The sequence below is a fragment of the Anolis sagrei genome, chromosome 4 (assembly GCF_037176765.1).
Source record: "Anolis sagrei isolate rAnoSag1 chromosome 4, rAnoSag1.mat, whole genome shotgun sequence".
Taxonomy (NCBI): domain Eukaryota; kingdom Metazoa; phylum Chordata; class Lepidosauria; order Squamata; family Dactyloidae; genus Anolis; species Anolis sagrei.
The window spans coordinates 87,423,549-87,443,654 of record NC_090024.1 but is presented as its reverse complement, the minus strand read 5'-3'; the positions used below and the strand labels follow the sequence as shown (position 1 = coordinate 87,443,654).

General features: G+C 43.6%; 1 protein-coding gene across 1 annotated transcript in view; it reads left to right on the top strand.

The window, feature by feature from the left end:
- Positions 1-5,974: 5,974 nt before the first annotated feature.
- The window catches only part of BPHL (biphenyl hydrolase like), a 30,683-nt gene continuing 16,551 nt past the window's right edge, over positions 5,975-20,106 (top strand). The window contains exons 1-3 of the mRNA XM_060774751.2: positions 5,975-6,128; positions 12,508-12,611; positions 19,051-19,217. Coding sequence (XP_060630734.2) covers positions 6,040-6,128; positions 12,508-12,611; positions 19,051-19,217 — 360 coding nt within the window. The 5' untranslated portion in view covers positions 5,975-6,039. The remainder of the gene's footprint in view (positions 6,129-12,507; positions 12,612-19,050; positions 19,218-20,106) is intronic.

The window sequence follows — 20,106 nt, the reverse complement described above, 5'->3', positions numbered from 1 at the left end:
TGTGAAACCAATGAGAATGAAATGAAAAAGAACAAGACCAAGGAAAAATATTGTTTGTAATTTATTTATTAAATAGGTGGTCATTTCATTGGTAGGATCCTCTTGGGTTAAAGCGAACAATAGTGTTGTATATATCACTCATTTTATTTATTTATTTACTTACTTACTTACTATATTTGTATACTGCCCTTCTCAGCCCTCAGGCGGCTCAGGGTAGTTTACAGAGGCACCGATTCGATGCCCAAGAACATCATAAAACATTACTTACTTTACTTAGGCGATGCCTTGTTGTCTGAGTAGGATTGTCTTCCAAGATCGGTGTACTGGCGGTGGGTATGTAGGTGGCTGTGGAGCCCTATTCTTGACCTGCATCTTCTCCCACAGTGAGGGCATTGGTTTCCAGGTGGGAGGCAGTCTCGGTCGGGGTTGACTTGGCGCGCCTTCCTCTTGGCACGTTTCTCTCTTTCATCCTCCATTTGTGCCTCTTCAAATTCTGCAGCACTGCTCGTCACAGCTGACCTCCAGCTGGAGCGCTCAAGGGCCAGGGCTTCCCAGCATTAATACATAGTATAAAACCAAACATAAGTAATAAAAACATAAGACATTTGTGTCTCCTAATTAAAAACATTATTCATCTCGTCCAGTCGTTCCAAGTTCCTATGTCTCTTACATTGCATTTTCAAACGCTTGTTCGAATAGCCAGGTCTTGACTCTTTTCCAGAATGTTAAGAGGGAGGGAGCCAATCTAACGTCTCTAGGAAGGGCGTTCCATAGCCGATGGGCCACCATTGAGAAGGCCCTGTCTCTCGTCCCCACCAAACATATTTGTGACGTAGGCGGGATCAAGAGCAGGGCTTCCCCAGATGATCTTAAAGTCCTAACAGTTCATAAGGGGAGATGTGTTCAGAAAGGTAAATTGGGCCAGAACTGTTTAGGGCTTTATAGGCTAAAGCCAGCACTTTGAATTGTGCCCGGTAGCAGACTGGCAGCCAGTGGAGCTGGTGCAACAGAGGAGTTGTATGCTCTCTGAGCACCGCTCCTGTTAGTAATCTGGCTGCCATCTGTTGGACCATTTGAAGCTTCCGGGCAGTCTTCAAAGGCAACCCCACGTAGAGTGCATTGCAGTAGTATATACAGGATGTAACCAGAGCATGGACTACCATGGCCAAGTCAGACTTTCCATGGTATGGGCGCAGCTGGCGCACAAGTTTTAACTGCAAATGCTCCCCTGGTTACCACCAAAACCTGGGGTTCCAGGCTCAGCGATGAATCCAGGATCACACCCAAGCTGCAAACTTGCATCTTCAGGGGGAGCGAAACCCTGTCCAACACAGGCTGTAACCCTATGCCCTGTTCGGCCTTACAATTGACCAGGAGGACCTCTGTCTTGTCTGGATTCAATTTCAATTTGGTCGCCCACATCCAGACCGTCACAGCGGCCAAGCACCGATTCAGGACCTGAACAACCTCCTTAGTAGCAGGTGAAAAAGAGTGATTTTTTAAAACAGTATGTTTTCCATGTTCTAATGGATTTAATCTTCACTATCTGGTCTTAATACACTTTTAATACACTGGGAGATTTGTCTGTGGGAAAGGAGGAAATTCTATTCTGTCATTGGTTATTCACCCTTCCTTTTCTCCACCACCAGAGAGCACTGCTCCTGTTTCTGACACACATCTCAACATTGTAAGGAGCAACATGTGAAAGCATTGGAAAGACTGTGCCTGTAAACTGGGTTTCAGTGATGCAGAGTTGGATGAAATTGGCCAAGACTACTAACACGATGGACTCAAAGATAAAGTTTTCCAAATGTTTCAGCGGTGACTAATGCAGCAAGGCAGCAAAGGGGCAATTGTGGGGAAGCTGTCCTTAGTTCTTAGTTTTCCTGGTTCTTCTTTCAGGAAATCTGCTCTTTTCTCAATAGCTTTCAGAATAAAAAGGCTTATTCTGATTATGTTGGATCTTTCCTGCCCTTGCAAGAGGGATGTCAGAATATCATTTCTGTTGGGGGACCTGCAGTTGGATAATATTGGATGTAAATATCGGTCTCGCAGTTCAGTATATGCTGGACAGTCAATTAAGAAATGTTTAACAATCTTGTAAAAATTAAATGAATAAGAAATGAGAGACAAACAGAAAACTCTACTCTCTGAAGAAGCCTGAAGAAGAGAAGACTGAGAGAAGACATGATAGCCATGTATAAATATGTGAGAAGAAGTCATAGGGAGGAGGGAGCACACTTGTTTTCTGCTGCCCTAGAGACTAGGGCACAGAACAATGTCTTCAAACTACAAGAAAGGAGATTCCATGTGAACACTAGGAAGAACTTCCTGGCCGTGAGAGCTGTTCAGCAGTGGAACTCTCTGCCCCAGAGTGTGATGGAGGCTCCTTCTTTGGAGGCTTTTAAACAGAAGCAGGGTGGCCATCTGTGTGCGTGTGTGTGTGTGGGGGGGTTGAATGTGATTTCCCTGCTTCTTGGCAGGGGGTTGGAAATTGCATTCAAAGCATCCCCTGTAGGTGGCCATCCAGCCTCTGATTAAAAGCCTCCACTGAAGGCGCCTATCACCATACTCCAGGGCAGTGAGTTCCATTGCTGAACAGCTCTCACAGTTAGGAAGTTCTTCCTAATGTTCAGGTGGGATTTTTTTCTCCTGTAGTTTGAAGCCATTGTTCCTAGTCTCCAGGACAGCAGGAAACAAGCCTGCTCGCTCCTCCCCATGACTTCCCCTTACATCTTGATGTTGTTGTTCATTCATTCAGTCGTTTCCGACTCTTCTTCACCTTATGGACCAGCCCACGGCAGAGCTCCCTGTCGGCCGTCACACCCCAGCTCCTTCAAGGTCAAGCTAGTCACTTTAAGGAAACCATCCATCCATCTTGCCCTTGGTCGCCTCCTCTTCCTTTTTCCTTCCATTTTCCCCAGCATCATTCTCTTCTCTAAGCTTTCCTTTCTTCTCATGATGTGGCCAAAATACTTCATCTTTGCCTCTACTATTCGTCCCTCCAATGAGCAGTAGGGTTTTATTTCCTGAAGTATGAACTGGTTGGAGCTTCTCGCTGTCCAAGGCACTCTCAGAACTTTCCTCCAGCACCACAGTTCAAAAGCATCTATCTTCCTTCGCTCAGCCTTCCCTATGGTCCAGCTCTTACATCCGTAGGTGACTATGGGGAATACCATTGCTTTTACTATGCGGATCTTCGTTGCCAGTGTGATGTCTTTACTCTTCACTCTTTTATCTTGATACATGGCCCTATGTACCATCGCAGAGATTAAGATCCTCTGAGGAGACCCTGCTTTCCGTCCCGACATTGTCACAGGCGCGATTGGTGGGGAAGAGAGACAGGGCCTTCTCAGTGCTTGCTCCCCGGCTATGGAACTCCCTTCCTGGTGAGATCGGGTCAGCCCCCTCCCTCCTGTCCTTTAGAAGGATGGTAAAAACTTGGCTGTGGGACCAAGCTTTCAGGACAGGGCAATAAAGCGGCAATAGGAAAGATGACCAGGCCAATTAGATTTGATGCGGACGACTAGGACGGTTTAAAATGGTGTATTTTAATATTTTGATAAAAAATTTTTTAAATATTTATGTATGTGGATGCGAATTTGTATCCCGGCATTGAATATTTGCTGTGTATATGCTGTGCTCTGCCCTGAGTCCTCTTCGGGATGAGAAGGGCGGAATATAAATGTTTTAAATAAATAAATAATGTCTCCGTAGAGATGTTCAATGTATTGTCGAAGGCTTTCATGGCCAGAATCACTGGGTTTTTGTAGGTTTTTTTGGGTTATATGGCCATTTTCTAGACGCATTCTCTCCTGACGTTTTGCCCATTTCCCTAGTTCCAACAGACCTCACTACCTCTGAGGATGCTTGCCATAGATGCAGGCGAAACATCAGAGAGAATGCCTCTAGAACATGGACATATCGCCTGAAAAAACCTACAACAACCCAATCATGTCTCCTCTCAGCCTTCCCTTCTGCAGGCTAAACATGCCCAGCTCTTTAAGCTGCTCCTCATAGGGTTTGTTCTCCAGACTCTTTTTTAAAAAATAATCTTTATTGAAGGTCTTTTTTTTACAATGCAAAAATGTTAAGAAAGAAAAAAAGAAAGAAGAAAAAAAGAGAGAAATATATCATAGCACTTAAAGAGGAAAAGAAGAAGGAGGAGGAGAAGGAGAGGGAGAAGGAGGAGAAGGAGAAGGAGAAGAAGGAGAATAAGAAGAAGGAGAAGGAGGAGGAGGAGAAGAAGAAGGAGAAGAAGGAGAATAAGAAGAAGAAGGAGAAGAAGAAGGAGAAGGAGGAAGAGAAGGAGAAGAGGAGGAGGAGGAGGAGGAGGAAAGAAAGAGAGAGAAAAGAAAATCAGGAGCAGGGTGGTGTAGTCTCCTTTATTGACTTCCTGAGTATCTTCCAAGTGGTTTTTCCTCTTCTTTCTTTTATCTTGTCTTTTCTTCTCTCCTGTTTTCACTTCCTTTTATATTATTACATTTCCATTTTTCTGTTTCAAATAATTTGTCACTTTTGTCCAGTCAGTTTCTTTTATTGGGGTCCCTTTGTTTTTTTGATCTTAGGTATGTTAACCTGTCCATATTTTTAATATCTACAACTTTTTCTATCCAATCGCTAATTTCTGGGGGTCTCTTCTTGTCCTCCAGACTCTTGATCATTTTAGTCACCCTCCTGGAGACACCTTCCAGCTTTTCCACGCTGCCAGATTATCTTCTGGGATCAGATCCTGAGATATAGGGCGCATAGAGTCACCTGGATCCAGAAACTGGATTATGTAGCAGTGTAGATGGGGCCTCTGAGCCAGAGCTGTTGGGTAGTAGAATAGTGAGGTACTCCTGGTCAGTTGCAAGGCCGAACAGGGTATAGGGTTACAGCCTGTGCTGGATGGGGTCGCACTCCCCTTGAAGGCGCAGGTTCGCAGCTTGGGTGTGATCCTGGACTCATCGCTGAGCCTGGAGCCCCAGGTCTTGGCGGTGACCAGGGGAGCATTTGCACAGCTTAGGCTCGTGCGCCAGCTGCGCCCGTACCTTGGGAAGTCTGACTTGGCCACGGTAGTCCACGCTCTGGTTACATCCCGTTTAAACTACTGCAATGCTCTCTACGTGGGGTTGCCCTTGAAGACGGCCCGGAAGCTCCAACTGGTCCAATGTGCGGCACCATGATACTAACAGGAGCAGGGCGCAGGGAGCATACAACCCCCTGCTGTACCAGCTCCACTGGCTGCTGATCTGCTACCGGGCTCAATTCAAGGTGCTGGCATTGGCCTATAAAGCCCTAAACGGTTCCGGCCCAAGATACCTAACTGACCGCCTCTCGGCCTATGAGCCCACGAGGACTTTGAGATCTTCCGGGGAGGCCCTGCTCTCGATCCCGCCTGCATCACAGGCACGGCTGGCGGGGACGAGAGATAGGGCCTTCTCGGTGGTGGCTCCTCGGCTGTGGAACACCCTTCCCGTAGACATCAGGCTAGCCCCCTCCCTGTTGATATTCCGCAGGAAGCTAAAGACCTGGTTGTTTAAGAAGGCATTTGAATAGAAGTGCAATGACTGGTAACTTGACCACAGGAATGGAACAACGGAAATGGTATCGGATTGTGAACTTGACGATGAGACGACTCGGAATGGCTTTGTAGTAATGTTGATGTTTTTGATGAGATGTTTTGATAATGATGTACTGCGGATTATTTTATTTTATGTTTGTATTTTGCACCTGTTTTTCTATGTTGTACACCGCAATGAGTCGCCATTAGGCTGAGAACTGCGGTATATAAGCGAAGTAAATAATAATTAAATAAATAGTGGGTGGTGGAGCCTCTGGCTTTGGGTCTCTTCCAGCTGTAGGATTCTCCCAATGAGTGAGTGAGTGCCTCAGGCTGTGCCTCAGGCGGCACAAAGCCTGGGGGCGGCGCTGGGCAGCGATTGGGCCGGCGAGACTCTCTCCTGTTGGCTTGGCAGCCCCTTGCTTCCTGCAGGGAGGGAGCCACCGGGGGCGTTGCCAGACGGAGGCCGAGCGGCAGGCAGGCTTTCCGGGAAGATGGCTCGCTCCAGAGGCTCCAGTGTGCTGCGCCACCTCTTGGCCCACCTCTCCCCTTCTCCCCCGAGGGCGCCCACCGCTCTCTACAGGTAAAAGCCTGCTCACAAAGGGACCAAGGGCGGAAAGGGCAGCCTGCTCACTCGCCTCTGGTTGGTGACCAAGATTGGCTCGCTGTAGGAAGTTTCTAAGGCTATAGGATTCTGGGAGTTGTAGTTCAGCAAGAGCCTTCTCTGCTCCACAGCAGCAGTGCTGACACCCAAACTACAACACCCCCCCCCCCCAGCAATGTGTAAATGCAAGTAAAGTCAAACTGCATTGTTTCTACACCAAGCAGGGGCAAACTTGGGCCCTCCAGGTGTTTTGGACTTCAACTCCCACCATTCCTAACAGCCTAACAGAAGTCCAAAACACCTGGAGGGCCCAAGTTTGCCCATGCTTGGTGAAGACTCATATAATCCAGTTCAAAGCAGATAAATGGATTATTTGCTGTGATAACCTGGATTATATGGAGGTCAAAGTCCACCAGGGTTCTTGGATTTCTGAATGCAACCTTTTAACAGCAGAATAATACCAATTTAGGTTCTTGTGGGGTTTTTTCGGGCTATATGGCCATGTTCTAGAGGCATTTTCTCCTGACGTTTCGCCTGCATCTATGGCAAGCATCCTCAGAGGTAGTGAGGTCTGTTGGAATTAGGACAATGGGTTTATATATCTGTGGAATGGCTGGGGTGGGGCAAAGAGCTCTTCTCTGCTGGAGCTGGGTGTGAATGTTTCAACTGACCACCTTCATTAGCATTAGAAGGCCTGGCTGAGCCTGGGGGAATCTTTTGTTGAGAGGTGTTAAGATGTGCCTGGTTGTTTCTTCTCTGCTGTTTTGCTGTTGTAATTTTTGAGTTTTTAAATACTGGTAGCCAGATTTTGTTCATTTTCATGGTCTCTTCCTTTCTGTTGAAATTGTCCACATGCTTGTGGATTTCAATGGCTTCTCTGTGTAGTCTGACATGGTGGTTGTTGGTGTGGTCCAGCATTTCTGTGTTCTCAAATAATATGCTGTGTCCAGGCTGGTTCATCAGGTGCTCTGCTATGGCTGACTTCTCTGGTTGAAGTAGTCTGCAGTGCCTTTCATGTTCCTTGATTCGTGTTTGGGCAATGCTGCGTTTGGTGATCCCCATGTAGACTTGTCCACAGCTGCATGGTATACGGTAGACTCCTGCAGAGGTGAGAGGATCCCTCTTGTCCTTTTCTAATGCTAAAGAAGGTGGTCAGTTGAAACATTCACACCTAGCTCCAGCAGAGAAGAGCTCTTTGCCCCACCCCAGTCATTCCACAGATATATAAACCCATTTTCCTACTTCCAACAGACCTCACTACCTCTGAGGATGCTTGCCATAGATGCAGGTGAAACGTCAGGAGAAAATGCCTCTAGAACATGGCCATATAGCCCGAAAAAACCCACAAGAACCTAGTGATTTCAGCCATGAAAGCCTTCAACAATACATTAATACCAATTTGTTTGTATGTCTTTGATCCGAAATGAGTGTTTTGGATTTTGGGTGGATTTTGTTTCTTCTGATTTTGGAATGTTTGCATATAAAGAATGAAGCTGGATCTATATCCCAAGATCTGATCCCAGATTATCTCCTTATCCCAGATTACCTGGCAGTGTGGACTCATATAATCCAGTTCAAAGCGGATAATGTAGGATCAGAGCCTGGGATATAGGGCAGTGTGGATCCAGCCTGACGGCCCTTCCACACAGCCATATAACCCAGATTGTCAAGGCAAATGGGGCCCTCTGGTGGAATCGTTCCAAGAGTTGCATGTGACATCTGTAGATTGTCCACGTTTCACAGGCATATAGCAGGGTTGGGAGGACAATAGTTTTACAAACAAGCTCTTTGGTATCCCTACGGATGTCCCAGTCCTCAAACACTCTGTGCTTCATTCAGGAAAATACTGCACTCGCAGAGCTCGGGCGGTGTTGTATTTCAGTGTAAATGTTGACTTTTGTGGAGAGATGGCTGCCAAGGTAGCAGAAATGATCAACATTTTGTAATGTTACACCATTGAGCTGTATTTCTGGCATTGCGGACGGATTGGCTGGTGACTGCTGAAAGAGCACTTCGGTTTTCTCAATGTTCAGTGACAGGCTGAGCTTCTCGTAAGCGTCTGCAAAGGTGTTTAGAGTGGATTGTAGGTCTTTTTCTGAATGCACACAGATGACGATGTCATTGGCATATTGCTGTTTCTCATTGGGGCAGCTTGGCAAAAAGTGATTGTCTCTAAGGTCGATCGCTCCATGCTGAAGCTGTAATAATGGGAGAGAGAAGACTTTATGGTCTTTCTATTTCTCCATCTGCTGCTGTCCCGATGATGAAATAGAAGCAGTATCTGGGGGATTTTTTTGGAGGACCCGCCTACAACTTTTCTCGGCTGCTGGGTCACAGCGATTAACATCTGGAGATAGCCTGGTCATATAATTAAAGTTTTGCTACTTATGAGAGTTTGAGAGAAAGATGACATTGCGGCTATTCCGGTTCTTCTTGCAGATTAGGTATGACGGGATCTTTTCTCTCTTATCTATTCTGGACAAAGAGCAGAGAACTTTTTGAACCTTAAACAACAGAAGGACACTATGAGATTCCTCGAATAGCCATGTGTGAGATAACCTTATTTGCTTGATTTCTATTTATTGTTCAAATGACCTCCCAACACAGTGGGAACTATCAAGTTATAAACCCTTGTTTCAATTTGTTGAAGCAATAGAATACAATTCTGTGTACAGAAAGATTCACTTTCTGAGCATGCCGTGAACATCTTAAGGCATCCCCAAGGTCCACTTCAGTAAAGACAGTCTTCATCAAAAATTATTTACATATGCAAATCCCTTACTGCTCTATTAGGGGCAATTTTGCCTAGTCTGGGGACCAGTTACCTACTGTTTGGATACCTCCATAGTCCACTTGGATTGTTCCCCTCTCTACCTTAAAAAACCCAGTCAACTTATGGATTTTTTAAAAATGAGGCAAAAGTATGATAGCTGGGACCCAATGCTGGTTGCACAACGTGGGTCAGAATTAGAGAAGCGAAGACATGCCTAAGACAGCATTAAGTTTATAGCACGCTTCATCCACATCTAATTAAGTTAAGTTTGAGTGATAGTGAAGAATGGTAAGAATGGTAACACACTCTACATGGGGTTGCCTTTGAAGACTGCTCGGAAGCTTCAAATAGTCCAACGAGAGGCAGCCAGGTTAATAACTGGGGCAGCATACAGGGAGCACACAACTCCCATGTCACGCCAGCTCCACTGGCTGCCAGTTTGCTACCGGGAACAATTCAAAGTGCTGGCTTTGGCCTATAAAGCCCTATACGGTCCCGGCCCAAATTACTTGTCCAAATGCATCTTCCCCTATGAACCATCGCAGAGATTAAGATCCTCCGGGGAGGCCCTGCTTTCTGTGTCGCCATTGTCACAGGCGTGATTGGTGGGGACGAGAGACAGAGCCTTCTTGGTGATGGCTCCCCGGCTATGGAACTCCCTGGTGAGATCTGGTTGGCCCCCTCCCTCCTGTCCTTTAAAAGGATGGTAAAAACTTGGTTGTGGGACCAAGCTTTCGGGACAGGGCAATAAAGCGGCAATAGGAAAGATGACCATGCTAATTAGACTTGATGCAGATGACTAGGACGGTTTGAAATGGTGTACTTTAATACTTTGATTTTTTTTTTTAATGTTTATGTATTGTATGTGAATTTGTGTCCCGGCATTGAATGTTTGCCATGTATATACTGTGCTCCACCCTGAGTCCTCTTCGGGGTGAGAATGGCAGAATATAAATGTTTTTAAATAAATAAATAAATAAATATTTTAAATGACAGTTAGCAATAGTTAAGTTTATAGCACGCATCAGCATCTCTCACTCACTGTGCGAGTGTAATTCTGACCTGCGTTGCGCAACCAGCATTGAGCCTTAGCTATCATACTTTTTGCCTTAAATGATCTTAAGACTCAGCATTTAACACTGTCTGGGTCAGAGGGTGAGCAGTTTAAACAGAAGGATCCTTCCACACAGCCCTATATTCCAGAATATCAAGGCAGAAAATCCCACAACATCTGCTTTGAACTGGATTATCTGTGTCCACACTGTCATATATTCCAGTTAAAAGTAGATATAGGGCTGCGTGGAAGGGCCTGAAATCACGCTAAAGCTACACTTTGCTCTCCCCTATCTTATACTAATGTAAACAGATATAACCCATCCACAGAATGCATTCTTTGTAGGCCGTAGATCTGAGATGTAGTCCCCAACATCTGTGTGATCTCATTTACATTGTATAATTAAAGAAACATCCTGTGGGATCCTGGGGTTTGAAGTTTGACACTAGAACCTGCTAGCTGGGAAATACATCTCCCAACCTGCACAGAGAGCCAATGTGGTGCAGTGCTTTAAACATTGGACTGCGGCTCTGGAAAAGAGAATTCAGTTCCTCATTCTGTAGTGGAAATCTACTGGTTGAGCCTGGGCAAGTCACACTTTCCCAGGCCCTTCCACACAGCCCTGTATCCCAGAATATCAAGGCAGAAAATCCCACAATATCTGCTTTGAACTGGGTTATCTGAGTCCACACTCAGATAATGTGGGATTTCCTGCCTTGGTATTCTGGGATATAAGGCTGTATGGAAGGGCCCCCAGCTCCAGAAGACCCCAATAATAATAATAATAATAATAATAATAATAATAATAATAATTGTTGCTGTGAGTTTTCCAGGCTGTGTGGCCATGTTCCAGAAGAATTATCGCCTGACATTTCACCCATATCTATGGTAGGCATCCGAAGAAGTTGTGAGGTCTGTTGGAAGCTAGCTAAGTGGGGTTTAGATATGTGTGGAATGTCCAGGGTGGGAGAAAGAACTCTTGTGTGTTTGAGACAAGTGTGAATGTTGCAATTGACAGCCTTGATTAGCATCGAATGGCCTTGCAGCTTCAAAGCCTGGCTGATTCCTGCCTGGGAGAATCCTTTGTTGGGAGATGTCAGCTGCCCTGATTGTTTCCTGTCTGGAATTCCCCTGGCATTTTTTTAAAGTATTGCTCTTTATTTACTGTCTTACCCTGGATATTCCACAGATATATAACCGCCACTTGTCTAGTTTCCAACAGACCTCCCAACCTCTGAAGTTGCCTGTCATAGATGTGGGTGAAACGTCAGGAGAGAATTCCTCTGGAATCTCCAGCAGATCATTCCACAATCCCATTCCACAATCTTGGGGCGGCCAATGAAAAGATCCTCTGGTTGACACTCTCCATTTGGGTTCTGGCTGGTTGGAGTACCCACACACCATAGGATCTCAGTATCCTAAAGTGCAGAAGAAAGCAATCTTGTAGGTAACTTGAACCCAAACCACGTAGGGCTTTACTGTAGTGCCTTAGTAGAAGGCAGAATTTATGATTTGATGGTATAACAAGGGGTAACATATTCTGGTACATGCAGATCTTCGGCTCTTAATCACAAAAAAATCTTTTATAGTGACTTAGATCTTTTCTGCAGTGATGCCAAACTAGAGCCTATCTTCTGTCAATGAATCACAATCCCAAGTCATAAAATATACACACATCATGGAGAAAATGCTCATAGTCCTTAAGCTTGGAATTAATGTGTCAACCATTACTTTGGTTTGTCAGTTTTGGGGATGGGGAGTTGATGCCTGGATATAATAATAATAATAATAATAATAATAATAATAATAATAATAGACTTTTGAAGGGGGAAATGTAACTATGAAAATGTAACATTATAATGGCTACTATAACTGCTTAGTTCTGTAGAATTCACTGAAATTATTAACATCTGTGGTGAACATCCATGTTAGTGTTAATATATTAGCATTAATAATAAGTATTCCAAGTTCACTTGAGAGTCCAGTCTGCCGTTAACTGCTTCCCATTGCTTTATTTTAAATTGAGGTATTTGCTTCTCTTTTTAGTAGAAAGCTATTCTTGGGACTCTGAGCATTTGTACACACGCCACACACTTGGGTATCTCAGAAGCACTTTACTACCTGTTGGGTTGGTCTCCCTACATTATCTTTTAAAACCCTCCTGCTTAGATACATCCTACCTCTGTTCACACCCAGTGTTTATTTTAATTTTTTTAATTTATTACATCTGGCCCGGCCATAAGGTTTTAAATTCTCTGTGTTATTGTTTATATGTAAGTTATATTGATTGTACTGTTTTATTTGCTTGCTGTTTTGTTTTTACTGATGTGTTGTTGAGCTTGTCCTCATGTAAGCTGCCCTGAGTCCCCTTGGGGAGATGGTCACGGGGTATAAATAAAGTATTATTATTATTATCTCTCATATCAATTGCAAGTCAACATCTGTGACCGATAGCTATCTATTTGTTAAACAGCTTCAATACAATTGAGCTAAAATTCTGAATCTTTCTTTGGGGGGATATTTTTTTCTAGCACTGCAGTGACCTCAGCAAAAGTTGAAGTGAATGGTGTCCACCTGCACTATCAGAGGACAGGAGATGGAAACCACGTTGTCCTCCTACTTCCTGGCATGCTAGGTTTGTAGCTTTTGTTTTATGTAGAACTTATCAGAGGTTTCCCTTTCTTGAACTAGAATGCACACTCAAGATTCTTACAATTCCCAGTCTCTCACAGACTGGCAACATTTAGGATTAATTGTGTAGGAAACTGAGTCTGTAGTGTAGAGATATTTATTTATAAGAAGTAAGATTGACAAATCCTCTGAAATAGGGTCAGCTGATATATGGTTACTGGTATTATTATTATTATCGTGTGTGAAGAGAGTGAAGAGAGGGACCATGAAGGCAGTTCCATCTTGCCTCCAGTGTCATCAATTGGGAGCCCCCCCACTCCTGCACCAACTGCTGCTCTGAGATCAGAGTGAAGAGAGGGGCCATGAAGGTAGTTGCATCTTGCCTCCAGTGTCATCATTTGGGAACCCCCCCCCCCCCAGCACAAACTGCTGCTCTGAGATCAGAGTGAGGAGAGGGGCCAGTAAGGCAGTTCCATCTTGTCTCCTGCACTGTGCTATAATAGAATAGAATAGAATAGAATAGAATAGAATAGAATAGAATAGAATAGAATAGAATAGAATAGAATAGAATAGAAGATCCAAACAGTCCATCCTCCAGGAAATAAAGCCCGGACTGTTCATTGGAGGGAAGGATACTAGAGACAAAGTTGAAGTACTTTGGCCACATCATGAGGAGCAGCAAAGCCTAGAGAAGATAATTATGCTGGGGAAAGTGAAAGGTAAAAGAAAGAGGGGCCGACCAAGGGCAAGGTGAATGGATGGCATCCTTGTAGTGACTGGACTGACCTTGAAGGAGTTGGGGGTGGTGACGGCCGACAGGGAGCTCTGGTGTGGGCTGGTCCATGAGGTAACGAAGAGTCGGAGATGACTGAATGAATGAACAACAACAACAATATAATATAATATAATATACATATAATATTGATAATATTATAATGTAATACGATATAATACTACTATTAATAATATGATATTATAATTATATCCAACGTAGTGCAATTGATTTTTGGTCCTTCAGGAGTTTGGTTCCATCTGATGAGCGTAGAGGCTGTATGCCATGGTTTCTTGGTCCATAGATGACCTTTGTGGCTTTGAAAAATCCCTGAGCGTCATGGGTATCTGCCAGGTGTTGGATTTCTTCAGCCTTCTTTGTCCACCAGATGTTCTTGAGTTCTCTTGTCCTTCTTTGGACCTCAGCTTTTGCACTGGCGTAGATCTTTTTCTTAGCAGCACTGTTGATGTCTGTCTGCCATGTTTGGAAGGCTTTCCTTTTCTTGTCAATTAGCTGTTGGATCTTGTTGTCATTTTTGTCAAACCAATCTTGATGTTTCTTGGTTTGATATCCAATAATTTTTACGCAGGCTGTGATGATGGAGGTCTTCCGTTTGTTCCAATGTTCCTCAACATTATATATTTTATATTAAATGTAATATTACTAATAATATTACTGTATATGTTATAGTACAATGTAATGTATAATATTAATATTGTGCTATGGTAATAATATGATATATTTTATTTGCTTTTTACTTGTAAGTCGCTCTGAGTCCCCTTTGGGTTGAGAAGGGCGGCATATAAATGTATTAATTAATTAATTAATTATGCCCCACTTTATCTCCTCAAAGAGGGTTCAAGGCCACATCTACTGAATTTCATAGCTGATAAAATTTCATCCCCGGTTCCCTTGGCCTAGTCTGACCAATATGTTATACTCTCTAAAGCAGTGTTTCTCAACCTGAGGGTTGGGACTCCTGGAGGGTGGCGAGGGAGTTTCAGAGTGGTCGCCAAAGACCATCAGAAAGCATATGTTTCTGATGGTCTTAAGAACCCCTTTGTCAGAGAAGGCTGAAGATCTCTCTGCTTGTTCTTCTCTTCCTTTTTTGGAAACAGACAGGGAATCCTCCCACCAAAAGCCCTCCTCTGCTGTGATTGGCTAGCCTCTCAGCCTAGGGGAAGGCTGTTTTTGAGACTCCAAGTGGGGAGAGGAGAGCAGGCATGCTCAGCAATTGGCAGTGTGGTGCACATGTGCAGACAAGGGAGAGCATGCGAGGCTGGAGGGAGACTCGTGCCAGTGAGTCCCTTCAAGGCATGGGGGTTCTGTGTTGGAAATTTGGCCCAATTCTATCGTTGGTGGTGTTCAGAATGCTCTTTGATTGTAGGTGAACTATAAATCTCAGCAACTACAACTTTCAAATGTCAAGGTCTATTTTCCCCAAACTCTACCAGTGTTCACATTTGGGCATATTGAGTATTCGTTCCAAGTTTGGTCCAGATCCATCATTGTTTATGTCCACAGAGCTCTCTGGATGTAAGTGAACTACAATTCAAAAACTCAAGGTGAATGCTCACCAAACCCTTCCAGCATTTTCTCTTGGTCATGGATCTTCTGCGTGCCAAGTTTGGTTCAATTCCAACGTTGGTGGAGTTCAGAATGCTTTTTGATTGTAGGTGAACTATAAATCCCAGAAACTACAACTCTCAAATGACAAAACCAATCCCCCTCCAACCCCAGTATTCAAATTTGGGCGTATTGGGTATTTGAGCCAATTTTGGACCAGTGAATGAAAATACATCCTGCATGTCAGATATTTACATCACGATTTGTAACTGTAACACGATTTATTACAGTTATGAAGTAACAATGAAAATAATGTTATGGTTGGGGATCAGCACAACATGAGGAATTGTATTAAGGGGTCATGGAATTAGCAAGGTTGAGAACTACAGAATTGGAAGGGACTTTCCTGTTCAATGCAGGATCTCCAGCCAAAGCATCCCCAGCAGCAGCTGTTCACAGAAGGATATCCTGCCACCTCTCTAAGCAGTTGGTTCCATTGACAAAGCACTTTTACTGTAAAGACATTCCTTATTATTATTATTATTATTATTATTATTATTATTATTATTATTTGTACCCTGCCACCATCTTCCCAAAGGGACTCAGGGCGGCTCTAAGAAGCACTCCAAGTGCCACATGCAGACAACAATACATAAGTATAGATACAATGACACAAGTATAATCAACACTGCATAAAAATCTCATTAATAACATTATACAAATTATAAAATTCCTAAAACACAGTGGAACCTGCCTGCCTGCCCACTGCCAGATAACCTGGGATAAACAAACAAAATTGGAATCAGATCCTGGGATAAAGGGGCAGTATGGAAGGGCCCCTAGAATCATAGAGTTGGAAGGGACCTCGGGGGTCATCCAGTCCAACCCCCTGCCAAGAAGCAGGAAAATCGCCCTAGTTTCCAGGGCAGCAGAAAACATGCCTGCTCCTTCTTCCTTATAACATCCTTTTACATATTTATAAATGGCTATCATATCTCCTCTCAGCCTTCTCTTCTGCAGACTAAACAGACCCAGCTCTTTAAGATGCTTCTCATAGGGATTCATAGTCTTTAGACCTTTGATCATTTTAGTCACCCTCCTCTTGACACCATCCAACTTATCAGCATCCCGCTCGAATTGTGGTGCCCACATTTGGACACAGGATTCCTGGTGAAGCCAGGTGTCACCCATTCTGTATTTGTGCTAAGGAAACATTGCATGAGTTGGAGGATGTTTTATTGATTTTGGGGGGAAAGGAGAAAGAAGGTCTTTGAAATGGAAAGATGAGAAATTCACACAAATGAGCCAGCTGCATTAAGATCACTACTGAAAGGTCATGAGTTCAAAGCCAGGCCAGGTCGGAGTGAGCTTCCGACCAATTTGTGTAGCTTGCTGTTGACCTTTGCAGCCCGAAAGACAGTTGCATCTGTCAAGTAGGAAATTTAGGTACCGCTTATGCGGGGAGGCAAATTTAATTAATTTACAAGGCCATAAAAATCTCCAGCAAGCATGCAAAGAATGAGGAAGTACTTCATCAGTGTCACAAATGATCGGTGAAGGGATAGCTCCCCTAGTGGCCAGAATACCCTCAAGAAAAAAGCTGGAATGTTAAATAGCCTCTGTGTGTCTGTCTATATATGTTGTGTGTCTGTGGCATTGAATGTTTGCCATGTATATGTACATTGTAATCTGCCCTGGGTCCCCTGTGGGGTGAGAAGGGTGGAATATAAATACTGTAAATAAATAAATAATAAATAAAATTTTAATACCTCAGTAGAATATCCCAAATTTCTCCTTGTTGAAATTCATTTTGTCTTTTTTTACCCAACTCTGTAATCTTTTTAGGTCATTTGAATTCTTATAGAATAAAGTCAAAGAATAAGTAGAAATAAGTCACAGGGTATCTCTGACCAGATGCCTGATACTAAAAATTTATTTTTAGTATCATTTGTTTTGGTCCTGTCACAGAAAAATCATCTCAGAGCCCCCAGCCCAGCTTGCTTCATTTCAACATGCAAGCTTTCGGGGGTAAAATTGTGCTAGATTTTCCAAGGTTCTGTAAACATTGGCTTAAATGTTTCAAACCAAAGATTATGTTAAGAATCAGAGTAATAAACTGTCTTCAAACATTTCATTGTCCATTTGTGTAGGCTTCCCCGTACCTTGTTAAAGTATCGTTAACTCAAGTTGCATAATAAGCAAACACAGCATGCAGACATGACCCATTTCATGGCGCTATGCACTTTGATCATAACACCCTTCTCAGCTTTCAGGGGAAAAATGAGGGAAGGCGGTAGAGAAGGAACCAAAATCCAGGCCAAGATTATTTGATAGTAAACATCTAAAATGTTGTTTCAGTTTATTCATATCAGCACATCTGAATGGCAAGCAACTAATAATCTTGTTTATGTTCTGTGATGCTTATATTAATTGCCTGATATATCTGTGTATATTGGGTTCTCGGTGGCACAGCAGGTTAAACCGCTGAGCTGCTGAACTTGCTGACCGAAAGGTTGGCGGTTCGAATCTGGGAAGCACAGTAAGCTCCTGCTGTTAGGCCCAGCTTCTGCCAACGTAGCAGTTCGAAAACATGCAATTGTGAGTAGATCAATAGATACCGCTCTGGCAGGAAGGTAACAGTACTCCATGCAGTCATGCCGGCTACATGACCTTGGAGGTGTCTACGGACAACGCCAGCTCTTCGTCTTAGAAATAGAGATGAACACCACCACCCAGAGTCAGACACGACTAGACTTGATGTCAGAGGAAACCTTTACCTTTAACTTTAACTCTACTATATGTGTACAATAATAGTAAAAATACTTTTGAGGATATTATATAAATGGTCTTTTAAAAGTTTGTGTGTCCATGATCTGTTTAGAGAGGACCCGATTGAAGATAATTCTTACTTACTTACTTAGGCGATCCCTCGTAGGATGATGGTCCTCCAAGTGTAGTATCCTGGCAGTGGGTCCATAGGTGACTGTGGAGCCCTATTCTTGATCTGCATCTTCTCCCACAGTGAGGGCATCGATTGCCAGGTGGAAGGCAGTCCCAGTTGGGGTTGGCTTGACGCGCCTTTCTCTTGGCAGGTTTCTCTCTTTCGCCCTCCATTCGGGCCTCTTCAAATTCTTCAGCATTGCTGGTCACAGCTGACCTCCAACTGGAGCGCTCAAGGACCAGGGCTTCCCAGTTCTCAGTGTCTATGCCAGAGTTTTTAAGGCTGGCTTTGAGCCCATCTTTAAATCTCTTTTCCTGTCTTCCAACATTCCCTTTTCCATTCTTGAGTTCGGGGTACAGCAACTGCTTTGGGAGACGGTGGTCCGTCTCCCAAAGCAGGCATCCGGACAACATGGTCAGTCCAGTGGAGTTGATGGCGGAGGACCATCGCTGGTGCTCTTTGCTTCTTCCAGCATGCTGACATTTGCCCGCTTGTCTTCCCAAGAGATTTGCAGGATTTTCCGGAGGCAGCGCTGATGGAATCATTCCAGGAGTTGCATGTGACATCTGTAGACTGTCCACGTCTCGCAGGCGTATAGCAGGGTAGGGAGGACAATAGCTTTATAAACAAGCACCTTGGTATCCCTACAGATGTCCCGGTCCTCAAACACTCTCTGCTTCATTCGGAAAAATGCAGCACTCGCAGAGCTCAGGCGATGTTGAATTCTTATATCACTGATCTTAAGGAAATAGCTCTTGATACATATATAAATAGAATTATGATTTAGGTATGACTCATGATTAACTTCCCCTTTTCAGAGTCCTTCCAGACAGGCCCTATATCCCAGGATCTGATCCCAAGTTTCCTGTTTATCCCAGATTATCTGGCAGTGCAGACTCATATAATTCAGTTTAAAGCAGAAAACCAGGGATCAGATCATGGGATATAAGGCCTGCCTGGAAGGGCCCTCCGTTTTCTATGTACTGAGTAATACATGGGATTCACAACATTGTCTCAAGTTGAAATCTCCTTCATCAAAAAGGAAAAGTGCAAAGAGGATTTGTAGTACCTATATGGCCATGTTCTTCATTGACTCCTATGGCCTGCATACTTATTTTATACTTTGATGTAAAAATCTTGGACTATTTTTTTCCCTTTTCCTAGGAAGTGGCCAGACTGACTTTGGACCACAACTGAAGTCTATGAACAAACAGCTCTTCACTTTAGTAGCTTGGGATCCAAGGGGGTATGGGAAATCTATCCCGCCAGATCGAGACTTTCCTCTAGATTTTTTTGAAAGAGATGCCAAAGATGCTGTTGACCTGATGCAGGTAAATCTTTTTTATGCTAAGAAACTTCTGACGTAAGACATTGTTCTGAGAAATGATTAATTTTATTCTTCTGGGATTTTAACTCAGCATTGTTCATAGGGATAAATAAATAACCCCTTTAATCATGGAATATACCTTGGAAATTTTATAATCATTAAGTATGGTACAGTCAATACATTCAGGAGCTGGGTAAATTTGGATTATTTCCCAGTATTTGCTCAAATAACTTATTCAAAGTCTATTAAATCCCTCCTGGTTTTGTGCCTGTTTCCTGTGGCAAATTTGCCACTAAGTGACTGAACCTAGCAGAAATTTCCCTTTGAAGAAAGCTGCATGGCTCCTGTATATTTTCTTATATTTTACTATAACCCCTTTTTGATTGCGACCATACTACAGCTTTGATATAGGTTTGTGGACCCCAGGCCCCGTCGACATGGCCATATGAAATCCAGATTATCTGTTTTGAACTAGATTATATGGCAGTGTAGACTCATTAATCCAGTTCAAAGCAAATAATGTGAATTACCTGTTTTGCTAATCTAGATTCCAAGAGGAGTTATTCTATGGCTGGTGCTGGCATTTCAATTTTACTGTCCTCTGTGGCTGGATTTGCACTGACATATATCCCAGGATCTGATCCCAGATTATCTGCTTTAAACTGGATTATATGAGTCCCCACTGCCAGATAATCTGGGATCAGATCCTGGGATATAGGGGCAGTGTGGAAAGGGCCTATCTCAGTCCCTGAGTCCCCATCTATTGTTGGGCAAAGAGAAAATATACTGTATATACTTTAGTATAGATCGAGTTTTTCAGGCTGAAAAAGTCCCTGTCGGCTTATACTTAAGTCCAAGTTATTTATTATTTTAGTCTGTCGTTGTTACATTTA